This window comes from Phlebotomus papatasi, chromosome 5, assembly GCF_024763615.1.
Source record: "Phlebotomus papatasi isolate M1 chromosome 5, Ppap_2.1, whole genome shotgun sequence".
In the NCBI taxonomy this organism is placed as follows: domain Eukaryota; kingdom Metazoa; phylum Arthropoda; class Insecta; order Diptera; family Psychodidae; genus Phlebotomus; species Phlebotomus papatasi.
Genome location: NC_077226.1, coordinates 3021304 through 3034788, shown reverse-complemented (window position 1 = coordinate 3034788; position 13485 = coordinate 3021304). Strand labels below are relative to the sequence as shown.

At 33.8% G+C, this 13485-nt stretch overlaps 1 protein-coding gene across 28 annotated transcripts in view; it reads left to right on the top strand.

Moving 5' to 3' along the window:
- LOC129808794 (zinc finger protein 384) overlaps positions 1-13485 on the top strand; it is a 183694-nt gene that overhangs the window by 120926 nt on the left and 49283 nt on the right. For 17 of the 28 annotated variants that reach the window (XM_055858652.1, XM_055858658.1, XM_055858651.1 and 14 more), the window contains one exon: positions 11154-11347. In XM_055858652.1, coding sequence (XP_055714627.1) covers positions 11154-11347 — 194 coding nt within the window. The remainder of the gene's footprint in view (positions 1-11153; positions 11348-13485) is intronic. The other 11 variants (XM_055858661.1, XM_055858664.1, XM_055858659.1 and 8 more) reach the window with 1 other exon arrangement.

The following is a 13485-nucleotide window of genomic DNA, read 5'->3' as shown; positions in this document are numbered from 1 at the left end:
GCCACCTCCACAGTGACTTCCAATTTACTGCCACTTTGTGGAGCAAGGGATGGCCTTGGTTAATCTCAATCTGGCAAGGGAGCAGCATTTGAAATAAATATATTTCCTGCCAAATGCTGAGAAAATTGACGGCGTCAGTTTCATCAAACACCTCCAGTTTTCCGGAGTTATTCTCGAGCTGTAGACAAAAAAGAAAACATAATAAACCGCTTCTCTGAAGAATTTCACAGATGGATGGAAAACTTACCTGCTTTTTCCAGGTCTAAAAACACTTTTTTCTCACGGAAATCGACACTAAACCACGCGTTTTCACCATCATATTTGATCACCGTATTTATAACATCCGCCATTATTCGCGAGAAACTGTCAAAAGATGAGAATATTGTGCTAAATTCTCCGTACTTGTACCATGCGACTTACTTTCCCTCTCTCTTTGTGCTATGATTTGTCTCAATCTCTCTCGCGCTGAGAGAGAAAAACTGCTAGAGTACTAAATGTACACGATCTTAGCTCCTTTCGGTGAACAAATCATTGCGTACACTTTTTCGTGATCTCTTGGTGTAGCAAATAATGTGCACAAAAAGTTATTGTTTTTATGTACAGAAAATTTTGTGTACAAATTTTTCTGTGTGAATGATTCAACTCGGTAGGGGAAAGTGATCATGCTTGATACTGTAAAATAAAGTCCAAGGTTTGTGATTTTTTTCTGATTAACACACAAACCTAAGCGATTCTTGCACTATGACAAAAAAATGTCTCACTTATTAGGTTCATAATCCAACCTCAAATAGTTCCTGGAAACCCTTAGATTTTCCTCAAGAAGAAAATGGAAATTCAGTAGCGATTTTTATACATGTTGGGTCCGGGGCCTTCCTGTATAATAATTGATGCGACAATTCGGAGGCCCATTTTCACTGCAAAAATTTCACCGGATACAAAAAATTGCACATCAATATTTAGACAGAACTCTAATCTATCTGCTAAAATTGTTTGTACGACTAGATATTAGTTTTAAAATCATTTTTATGTAGTTTTTCTAAGCCGTGTTTTTATGACATTAGGGCACTAGCGAAAGCCATTTTTCCACTTTGAGTTCATGAAAATGTCACTGTGGCAATCCTAAAATTCTGGCAATAGGAATTAAAGGTTATGTTAATTGACATAGAAAAACAAAAACATCTTGGTGAATACCCAAGAAGCAAAATGGCTGTCTTATAGAACCAAGTATTAGACAAGTCTTTTAGTGCACTTTTAAAAGACTTAAAGTGAAAATTTTCTGTTGAAATTCCTATAGCAGCTCTTAAGATCCTTATGAGTGCGCCACTTTACTTATAGTAATCTCAGTGATGGAAGCAAGAGCGTTATAAGTAAATAAATAGGTTTTTGGTTCTATAGTGCCTTACTTAGGGAATTCTACAAGACTATTTTAAGAAAAAAATGCTGCTTGGGTAATTTCGTGGAAATTCCTGATTTCTCCAAATTTTCCCGAGTTATTAAGTTTTTAAGTTAATACGTGACTGGAGACACATGCAATAGGAAGACCACATCAGTTCCACGTTCCGCCGTTTCTCAGCAAAACCGATTGTCCTCGAGAAACTTCTTTGGAGACACACCACTGAAAATTCTCCATCCCGACAGATTAAGGTTTATCGGATGAACAGGACCCCGAGTAAGCATGTTGTGAGACCATGAGGGGCAGTTAAGCGTCTTAATTGCTTTTCAATTGGTCTAGATCCAGAAGGAATCGTGTCTGCTAAGACATCCGAACATTGTGGGCTTCAGGAGGGCATATAAACGAGCCAAGATGAGCGAAATATCCTGATTTTGGTGATGTTCTGGAGAAAAGAGATTGTAGATTAGATAGAATACGTGCTATATTGAAAGAAATTAACAGATCCCTTTTGGATATTGCATCGGCATATAGGATGAGACATATTCACGAGGATAAAGTCAGATGGTAGAGAAGAGTGTTGAAATGCATAAACTTAATGAGCATCCCGAGCAGAAGTAAGTGATCTCTCAGCTCTTGAAGTCATTGATGAGGAGTACTCTCTGATTGATAGTGCAAGTGATATCTTCAGTTACGAACTGGTGATCTATCTACGAAACTGGTGCTTTGTTGATGCTTTTGCATATCTTCGCAATGGATCTCAAGATTAGTGAATTTGGTATGCGAGTGGGATATCACCCTACTGCCGGAAACCATTGAGCTCTCCGTGGAATATAATGATTTCGTTGGAATTTCCTGCATGCACTGTTGACCCTCCGCAAGATCGCCCAACAACACAGTTTATCCAAAAAATGCATTATATTTAGTACATTTTTAGTTTATTGAATTATTAACAAAATTCTCCTTAATGCACCTATTTTCCTCCATGCGGTTATTTCATCTCCATCTCCTCCTTCCTGTGGAATTCTGTGGTCCTGTGAATAGTGTCGTGATTCCAAACTTCTGCACTGTTTTGAGGAACTTGGGGGGCTTGGTAACAGTTTAAGGACTGTTTGGGTCTGGCATTTTATATGAATAAATTTGTAGAGCAACCGATAAGTCAAGAGCTTCATCATCATCTCTATAATCTTCGCCCTTGTCTCCTCTGTGACACCCCAAGCAGCAATTTTTTCTTAAAATAGTCTTGTAGAATTCCTTAAGTAAGGCACTATAGAACCAAAAACCTATTTATTTACTTATAACGCTCTTGCTTCCATCACTGAGATTACTATAAGTAAAGTGGCGCACTCTTAAGGATCTTAAGAGCTGCTATAGGAATTTCAACAGAAAATTTTCACTTTAAGTCTTTTAAAAGTGCACTAAAAGACTTGTCTAATACTTGGTTCTATAAGACAGCTATTTTGCTTCTTGGGACCTCATCTTCTTCATTGCTCTCTTAGACCACTACTTCATCTTGTCGACTAACCTCTTCAACTATCGCATATTCCGTACTTGCCTCCTGCATCATTTCGGGATTGGTTTGCGAATTATCGCATCTTGCGGAACGATTTTTGCAAAAGAATCTGTGGAAGAGATTAACAAGGAAGCGGTATTCCAAAAGCTGAAGCGTCCTTAATTCTCAGCCTGCCTTGGGAGAATTTCCTGAAGAGGTGTCAGCATGATTGCCTCATCGGTAGTGCTGCGTTTTCTGCCTTTTATTTGTTTTTCTCCATTTCTGCATAAATAAATGAAATAGAATGTTTTTTTATATATTTCTAAACTAATTACAATAAACTTACCTTACTTTATCTATCTTTTTTCTTTGACGCGAAAAACAATAACATAAAAGTGAGGTTATGTAGACAATACTCAAAAATCAGTTGTAAGCTGTAAGAGTTTATGAACGGTGTGATTCTTTCAGTGCATATGCGGTTTGTACACACAAAAGAATTGTTTTTATGCAAAAAATTATGCGAATTTGCTTTCATAATTACTCAACTGAGGCCTAATAGAATCAGATTACTTTTGTTAATCGGCTTTAAGTGTTTTACTTAGTAATTTCTAGTTGTCGATTAAATTGAAGGATTACAATAGATGTGATTATGAAAGAATCCCATCTAATGGTAGAGTTGCCACATATAAATTATCATTCATGGACCCTTCTTAAAATACAGGATGGACACAGGTCGAATTTATGAATTTGTTACCACCCACAAAACCAGTGTCCACCAAGTAAAAATATTTTTACATAAATATTAATACTGATCAACCCTCTATGTGTCTATGATAGTAGATTTCCTGAACAGTGACATTAATTAAGAAAAAAACTTATGAAATATCATGTATCGAAATTACAGTTTTGGACCTATTTTTGATTTTTGCTTCCTGAACCTAGGAAAAAAGAGCTAGGATCCTATTTTTTTTTTTAGGAAATATGTGGCTCAGGACCAGCTACTGAAATATATTGCCACGAGTCACAATAATTGATTAACATAGGAATCACAGAAAATAATTTTTCTCGTCAATCTTTGGTGCAATATCAGTTTTATGAACAACAATTTTAGGAATAACTTTGCTTGTAATAGACACAATGAAGAGTGTTGTGGCATATTCCTTCGGTACAGAAATTTTCAGACCTGTCCACCTTTCCGGGCCAGGGCATTTCCGTCTTCTGGTGTCCAGAAAAAGGTAGTTTCGTCGAAATTAAGAGCCCGGTCTGATGAAATGGTCAGCAGATCGTGTTCTGTGAAATATACTCGACAATCCTGAAAGCATTCCGTGAGATCTTCAGCAGTAACTGTAGCCCTTTCCAATGATAAAGGACTTTGGCATGCATCTCCAGGCCCTCCATCCGGAAAATACTTTGGAATTTTGAAGGTGTCGCAGATGATTTTGATGCTGTTTTGAAGTTGTTCCTTGGCGATGTCGTTGGTCTGCCATTTTGGGGCACTCTTCCGGGTATCTGCCGGACAATTTGTTGTACAATGTCGCCCTTAGTACATTAAATGTTTTGGATGCATAGTTTATGGTAGAACCATCTCGTACACACTTCAAATCATTCTATAAATCTTCCTTTAGATCCTTTGTTCTTAGAATTCTTCTCCTATGTTCCCTTCGGCATTTGAAACAGTAAAACACCGTGCCGAAAAATGCGATTCCCGGAAAGAAATATTGATTTGCAAAGCGCCCGTTTTAGAGTAAAGTGTAAACAGCTAGAAATTCACTAATTTCTATATATAATATTATTATTTCATCAAAATCGATTTACTAACCTTGAAGGGGAATTATTGCACTTCACTTTTAATTAAACCTTTTGGATTTAAAATCCTTTTTTCGCTAGCGAAAATGTTTCTGAAAGAAAATTTTCTTTCCCAGCTGGCACAAGATTCAAATGAGTCGATTACACTCACTTATTTAATGGATTAAAAATATTATTTTTGCGTTTTTCTCAAAGTTGAATAAGGGAAGAGTACCACGGATCGAAATGTTTAGAGACATGCTCCAGTATTCAGTTGAAAATATAAGCCCTAAAACACTTTTTAGTATTTTTGTTTTTACTAATTAGTCTATTAATTATCCATTTAACTATATCTGTGCATTTTATTTTTAAATAATTACAATAAAGTAAAAAATATGTGTTATTCCAAACTTGCACTCTGTAGGGTAAATGTACAAATTCAAAACCATTTCCAGACACTTTAACTTTGACAGAAGATTCAACACATTAAGTTCATATTTTTTTCTGAAGAGAATTACATAAATTTGCTCCTTGTCTCTTCTAGAATGTTACTGTTTAGTGAAAATTCTTTAGATATAATTTGAAAACTACTTAAATACAAGAAAAATACGCGAGTGCAAAATGCTGCAATTGGAAACATATTAATCCAAATGGAGACAAGCGAAAGTTTCTAATTGGAGACAAACGGTGTAAGTGAAATCGCGACGAAAGTCTTCAAAAACCTTGTTGAGTTGCTCCTGAGTACAGGATTTGTCCTTATTCCTGGTCTTTTGGTCTCTCCAAAAGAAAATCATATTTCCAGGATTTCCTATTGAAGCATTGGCAGACACTTCAGAAAAATCCTTTTTCTTCACAAAATAGGTAATTATTTTGTTTGAAAACTTCACGTACCGTTAACAATAAAGATTAGCACTTAATTTAACTAAAATTAGCCAGAAATATGACATAAATGTTAAACAAAACGAATAAACAACAGTCACTTTTATTGTGTTTTTCATTGAAAAACTTGGTCGATCAATGAAAAATTCAATGGTGAAAAGGTACACTTTTAATTTTTGCTGACAAATTAACAAATTCAAATTTGTGAATTAAGAATGGATATTCGCTTTATTTGGAGCAAAATTAACTAAATAATGAAACTGTGGTATAGAAAATATATAAATATAGTAATTTAGTACTGTATTTATCATGAAAACAGTGACGTTTCCATTTGGAGTAGCGAAAAGTTTCCATTTGGAGCAGGTTTTGAATTAGCTTAATTTACCCTACCTCGGATCGTCACGACTTTAAGCAGGTGTCTCACAGAAAATTGGTTTTATAAATTAAATCTGAGTTAATGCAGTGCATTATTATGAGAGTTAAATGGTAAAAAGTAGCTCTAATAATTTTTTAAAAATTAAATTTATTTGGGGCAACGATACGGTATTTACCTGACGATCCGAGGAACACTGCCGATCGCTGGTACTCATCCCTTAGTTACATTATGTTAATGTAGTGACTATATTATGGAAATAAAAATAAAAATATTATTTTAAGTGGATTTTATCCAGTTAGCGTAGTCATAATGATCCATATAGCAAAGCGCTCAGATTAACGCACTTGACAGTACGTAATAATTTTCTAAAAATTCTCTATTAAGAATAAATTAGAGAAGTTAAGTCATATGGCTATGCCTTAGGTCTGAAGCCCGTTATTATAAATCGGTTACGCAAATAATTTCCTGCCTGTAATTTTGCCTCAAAGGCAGTTTTTAATTTAAATAAATAAATAAGTAATAAACTGCTAGAATTTCAGGAAAAAGAAGCAAAAAACAATTATACATTTAACTTTATCAATTTATTAAACTGTTTTTGACCAAACAAAAAAAATCTATCTAGTTCAAGCTAATAAATTCTACTACAATAACTACAAGAACATCTAGAAAAGAAAATTTGAAGCCTTTTTCCCCCCAAAACCAACCACAGAGTAAATTTTTCGCGCGTCACTGAAAGTGTCGCCTCGGAAGATGGCACCAAGAGGCAAAAGCAAAAGAAAAAAAATTAAAAAATAAATAATAAAATAAAATAAGAAGTAATCTATATTTGAAAGGAAGGCGCGCATGAGGAAAAAAGAAAAGGGTTTGAGGTTAAGGATGGCAGGGCGAGTGAAAAAAAAAATAGGATAGAATTGTTGGAGGGAAGGAGACGAATGGCGCGAGAGTAATTAAAAGTTGCGGCATTTTGTTATTTTCCTCAGCACATTTTCCTTCTTCTTCTTTTTTTTTCCTTACCATTTCTCCCCGTCGTCGCCTTTTTTTTCCCAATTCCCACCCACTTTTTCCTCCGTCACCAATTTTCCTCTCTGCCATGGCTCAATATTTACCCAGAACGAACTAAATGGAAGGGTTTTGGAAGGACGCCACGACAGCACGAAGGGTTGCAAATACCAGATTAAACATGTCCCTTACCATATTCACAAGGTAGAAAGAAAAAAAAACGTACACACTTCTATTTCATTGAGGTTTTTCCCGGATTTTCCTGCATTTTCCTCCATGGTTTCATTGCTAAGTCATTATTTTTGTAAAAAAAGACAGTGCAAAAAGTAGCTATTTGGGCATTCTTGCAGTTTTCCCCTATGACTTTCCAGTAGTTTATTGCAGTTTTTTTCTTACAACAAACTGGGAAAAATTTAAAAAATAAAATAAATCTCTTCGACTACATTCTTCCACTTAAATTAATATAAATAAAACAAAATTCTAGCAATTTATTGTTTTTCGCACAAACTGCAAGAATTTTATTTTAAATAATTATATCAGAAAATGTATTGTATTTTTATTTATTTAAGAGGCTATTTATCACTTTATTTTTTTTTAAATTTATTTTTGTAAATTATTTAAAATACACCATCAACGTTCTAGCAGTTTTTATTCAAAGGGCGTTACGAAATACATTTTCTTAGTTAAAATAAAGTCATAACGAAAAGAGAAAATCCGCTTTTAGAGGGAAAAACTTGAGGCAGCTATTTCTGTGTATTTTTTGAAATGAATTATAGCAGTTTTTTTTTTAAGGTGCATTACGTAAATAATTTTCTTAGTTACATTAAAGTCAGAGCAATAAGAGAAAATCCACTTTTATAGGGAAAATCTTTGGGGCAGTCATATCTGTCTTTTCTTTTGTAATTTTGTAATGAATTCTAGCAGTTTTTTAAAAGGGCGTTACGAAATTAATTTTCATATTTAAAATAAAGTCAGGAAAACCAAAGAAAATGCACTTTTAGAGGGAATATAGTATATATTTTATAGGGAAAATCTTTGGGGCAGTCATATCTGTCTTTTCTTTTGTAATTTTGTAATGAATTCTAGCAGTTTTTTTAAAAGGGCGTTACGAAATTAATTTTCATATTTAAAATAAAGTCAGGAAAACCAGAGAAAATGCACTTTTAGAGGGGAAAGCTTTGAGGCAGTTATATCTGACTTCCTTTTGTTTCTTAAATGTATTCTAGCAGTTTTTTAAGGGGCGTTACGAAATACATTTTCTTAGTAATATTAAAGTTACAACAAAAAAAAGAAAATCCACTGTTATAGGGAAAATATTTAAGGAAGTCATTTCTGTCTTTTCTCTTTTAATGAATTCTAGCAGTTTTTTTAAAAGGGCGTTACGAAATTAATTTTCATATTTAAAATAAAGTCAGAAAAACCAGAGAAAATGCACTTTTAGAGGGGAAAGCTTTGAGGCAGTTATAACTGACTTCCTTTTGTTTCTTAAATGTATTCTAGCAGTTTTTTAAGGGGCGTTACGAAATACATTTTCTTAGTAATATTAAAGTTACAACAAAAAAAGAAAATCCACTGTTATAGGGAAAACATTTAAGGAAGTCATTTCTGTCTTTTCTTTTTTAATGAATTCTAGCAGTTTTTTTTATAGGGGCGTCATGAAATAAATTTTCTCCTACTTTTAGAGAGGAAATCCTTGAGGCAATTATATCTGTTTCGTTTTGGTTTTTAAATAAATTCTAGCAGTTTTCTTTCAGGGGTGTTGCGAAATAAATTCTCTGAGTTACATTAAATTCCCAAAAAACCAGAGAAAATCCACTTTTAGAGAGAGGAAAGTTTTGAGACAGTTATATCTATCTTCCTATAGGGTTTTAAAAGAATTATAGCAGTTTTTTTTTTCAAGGGGCGTTACAAAATACATTTTCTTAGTTAAATAAGAGTCACAACAACGAGAAAATCCGCTTTAAGAGGAAAAACCTTTGAGGCAGTCATTCATGTCTTTTCCTTTTAATGAATTCTAGCAGTTTTTTTTTTTTTTAAAGGGGCGTTGCGAAATTAATTTTCTTAGTTGCATTAAAGTCAGAAAAACTAGAGAAAATCCACTTTTAGAGAGGAAAATTTTGATGCAGTCATATCTGTCTTCGTTTTGGTTTTTGAATTAATTCTAGCAGTTTTTTAAGGTGCATTATGAAATTAATTTTCTTAATTACATTAAAGTCAGAAAAACCAGAGAACATCTACTTATTGAAATAAAAATGTTGAGGCAGTTATATTTGTATCTCTCTTTTTTAATGAATTCTAGCAGATTTTTATGGTGCGTCGTGAATTAAATTTTCTTAGTTCATTTAAGTCACAAAAACCAGGGAAAATACACTTTTAGAGAGGAAGCTCTGAGGCAGTTGTATCTGTCTTCTTTTTGGTTTTTAAATGAATTCTAGCAGTTTTTAAGATGCGTCACGAATTAAATTTTCTCAATTACATTTAAGTCAGAAAAGCCAGAGGAAATCCACTTTTAGAGGGAAAGCCTTGATGCACTTATATCTACCAGAATTCTAGCAGTTTTTTTTCCAAGGAGCGTTACGAAATACATTTTCTCAGTTAAAAAAGAGTCACAACAACCAAAGAAAATCCACTTTTAGTGGGGAAAGCTCTGAGGCAGCTATATCTGATTTCTCTTCGGTTTATAAATGAATTCTAGTAGTTTTTTTTAAAGGTGCATTACTTAAATAATTTTCTTAGTTACAATAAAATCACAACAAAAACAGAAAAACCACTGTTAGAGAGCAAAGCTTCGAGGCAGTTATATCTGTCTTTTTTTGCCTTTCAAATGAATTCTAGTAGTTTTTTCAGAGGCGTCACGAAATAAATTTTCTCAGTTATATTAAAGTCAGAAAAACCAGAGAAAATCCACTTTTAGAGGGGAAAGTTTTGAGGCAGTCGTATCTCTCTTCTTTTTTGGTTTTTAAATTAATTATAGCAGTTTTTTTTTGAAGTGCGTTATGAAATTAATTTTCTTAGTTAGAATAATGTCATAATGAAAAGAGAAAATCCACTTTTAGAAATAAAAGCTTTGAGGCAGCTATATATGGCTTCTTTTTGGTTTTTAAATGTATTCTAGCAGTTTTTGTTTAAAGGGGCGTTATGAAATTAATTTTCTTAGTTACATTAAAGCCAGAAAAACTAGAGAAAATCCACTTTTAGAGGGAAAGACTTTGAGGCTTTTGTGTGTGTGTTTTTTCTTTTTTAAATGAATTCTAGTAGTTTTTTAAGAGGCGCTATAAAACAAATTTTCTCAGTTACATCTAAGTCACAAAAACCAGAGAAAAATCCACTTTTATGGACAAACCTTTAAGGCAGCTCTATTTGTCTTTTTTTTCAATGAATTCTAGCAGTTTTTTAAAGTGCATTACGAAATAAATTTTCTCAGTTACATTAAAGTAACAACAAAATCAGAAAATCCACTTTTAGAAGGGAAAGCTTTGGGCAGTTATATCTGTCTTCTTTTTGGTTTATAAATGAATTCTAGCAGTTTTTTAAGGTGCATTATGTAATTAATTTTCTAATTTACAATAGAGTCACAAAAACCAGATATAATCCACTTTTAGAAGGGGGAAGCTTTGAGGCAGTTATATCTGTCTTCTTTTTGGTTTATAAATGAATTCTAGCAGTTTTTTAGGGTGCATTATGTAATTAATTTTCTAATTTACAATAAAGTCACAAAAAACAGAGAAAATCAACTTTCAGAGGGGAGAGCTTTGAGGCAGCTATATCTATGTATTTCTTTAAATGAATTCTAGCACTTTTTCAAGGTGCGTTACGAAATACATTTTCTAAGTAATATTAAAGTGACAACAAAAGAAGAAAATCTACTTTTAGAAGGCACAGCTTTGAGGCAGTTATATCTGTCTTTTATGTTTTTAAATGAATTCTAGCAGTTTTTTAAGGGGCCTTACGAAATACATTTTCTCAGTTACAATAAAGTCATAATGAAAAGGAAAAATCCACTTTCAGAAGGGGAAAGCTTTGGGGCAGTTAGATCTATCTTTTTTTTTTTAATTTGAAATGAATTCTAGTAGTTTTTCAAGGGGCATTATGAAATTAATTTTCTGAGTTACATTAAAGCCAGAAAAACTAGAGAAAATCCACTTTTAGAGGAGAAACTCTGAGGCAGTTATATCTGTGTATTTTTTAAAATTAATTCTAGCAGTTTTTTTAATGTAATCTTGTTGTTGCAGGAGAACGTCCGTACAAATGTCACTTGCCTGATTGCGGTCGAGCTTTCATTCAACTGTCAAATCTGCAGCAACACTTGAGAAATCATGATGCCCAGGTGGAACGCGCCAAAAATCGTCCTTTCCACTGCAATATCTGCGGGAAGGGTTTCGCAACGGAGTCCAGTTTGCGGACCCACACGTCCAAGGTCAGTCATGTATGTATTCCTTGCGATGCCTCTTATTTTTAATTTTCTCTTTATTTTATTTTATTTTATTTTATTTATTTTTTATTTAATATTTATTTTTTTTTTCTAAAAATATTCTGTGACTATCCGAAACACCTCTATATTTCTTTTATCCAAAAAAAATACCCCTTTTTAGCCCCAAAACATTTTTTTTTTGTTTATATTATTGTTCTTTTTTTTCTTTCGCCTAATTACTTTTATTTGCAATGCTTGTATACTTAGTCACTGTCTATTGTAAGTTTGTTGTTGTTGTTTTTTTTTCTATTTGTTGTTTTACGTCTTTTTTTTTCCTCTGTGGATAAAATAGGGTTATGGCAAATTTTCTAGCAGTTTTTCTAGCACTTGAGAAATTAAATAAATTGATGTAAATTTTGTAAATGAGCTTCTTAAGAAGTCAAAAGGGTCACAAATTAACAAATTATGGATAATTATTTCGTGATCCGCTAGTTCCGAAATTCAGACGATTTCCGACAAATGTCATCACCCAAGCAGCAATTTTTTCTTAAAATGGTTTTGTAGAATTCCCTAAGTGAGGCACTATAGAACTAAAAATCTTTTTATTTACTTGTAACGCTCTTGGTTCCATTACTGAGATTACTATGAGTAAAGTGGCGCACTCTTAAGTATCTTAAAAGCTACTATAGGAATTTCCATAGAAAATTTTCACTTTAAGTCTTTTAAAAGTGCACTAAAAGACTTGTCTAATACTTGGTTATATAAGGCAGCTATTTTGCTTCTTGGGCACGCTGTTTATCCGTTTCTTCGTTAGGCTGTCAAAAATTTACTCAAAGTTAAATTATTCAAAAACGGCATTGTGTATCGGGTTGAAATTTTAGTATGTTGTAGCTGCAGATTATACCTACCAAACAAAAAAAAATACTGAAGTCGATCGATAATCCCTGACCCGAGCTATTAAGGGTCAAAGTTTGAAAATTGACCGGCCTCTGTCTCCGGTTCTAATTAACATTATGAGGCAAATTTTGGGTTTTTGGTTTCGTCTCGATGTGGACTTTCAAATGACAAAATTTGTAGTTCATAACTTCGCCACAGGTAGTGCTGCAATGAGAAATGTCATCACTGTGTTTGTCCGTTTGTCCGTCTGGCTATTGGCAGCTCTAGAGGCCAAACGGTAAGAGATAGCTACTTGGGACCTTCGGGGCACCCCCCCATAAGTCGACACAAGGATCGCTACCACACCCGTGATTTTCCCCCCGCCCCTCTCCTTCCCCACCAAAAGCATGTTTTCGGGATTCCTCGAAAATGCGTCGTGCGATTTTTCTCATTTTTTGGGATACATTTTGGAGATTACCCAGGCCTAGTCCCCGGCAAGTAACCTTCAAAGTTGAAGTCAATTTCTTACTTTCACATACAAATGCGTATGGGAATTTTTCTGCACTCGTGATCGTTATGCTAAATATTTAAAAAGTGAGAAGTTTTTCCGTATTATAAGATACCTTTCCGTATGGAGAGATAAATATACTACATTTTTGTTTAAATAAGTTTTTTCCTTGGAACACTGTGAGCTGAGTCCGAGATCAATTTAGGAATTGGCTTCAAATAGCTCCATATAAAAAAGCCAGCTTGCCAGGCGCTTGACCCAGGCGGATATTTCGCCCTTAGACGAAAATACCTTTAAGTCATTCCTAATAGCGATTTTTCAAGGTCAAAGAGGTCAAATGTGTAAAAAAAAGGCTCTAGATAGTACATTTATCAAGCGAATGGGGTAATATTTGGACTATTTGGAAAGGTCTTGGAATACCCGACAAAACTGAAACAGTTCCAGGCGATTCTCAACCGGTAATGAACCGGTTCATAGCCGATAATTAATTTACCAACAGCTTCCGTTCCCTTTTTCCATTTTTGGATATATTTTAAAGGTCATTCAGATCGACAATTCGATTTCTCAAGGTCAGATTTCATTTTTTTTCTCAAAAACGCCATTGGGCATTTTGATCTAATTTTAGAATGTTGTGACCTAGGCTATGAAGTTTCCAAATAGCTGTGTGGTTTCGCTGTGGTTAAAATAGAATCGGAGATATGAAGGGTTAAAGTTCATGAAATTCAATCTACCGTATCTGCAGTTCTAGTTGACCGGTTTTTACGATCAA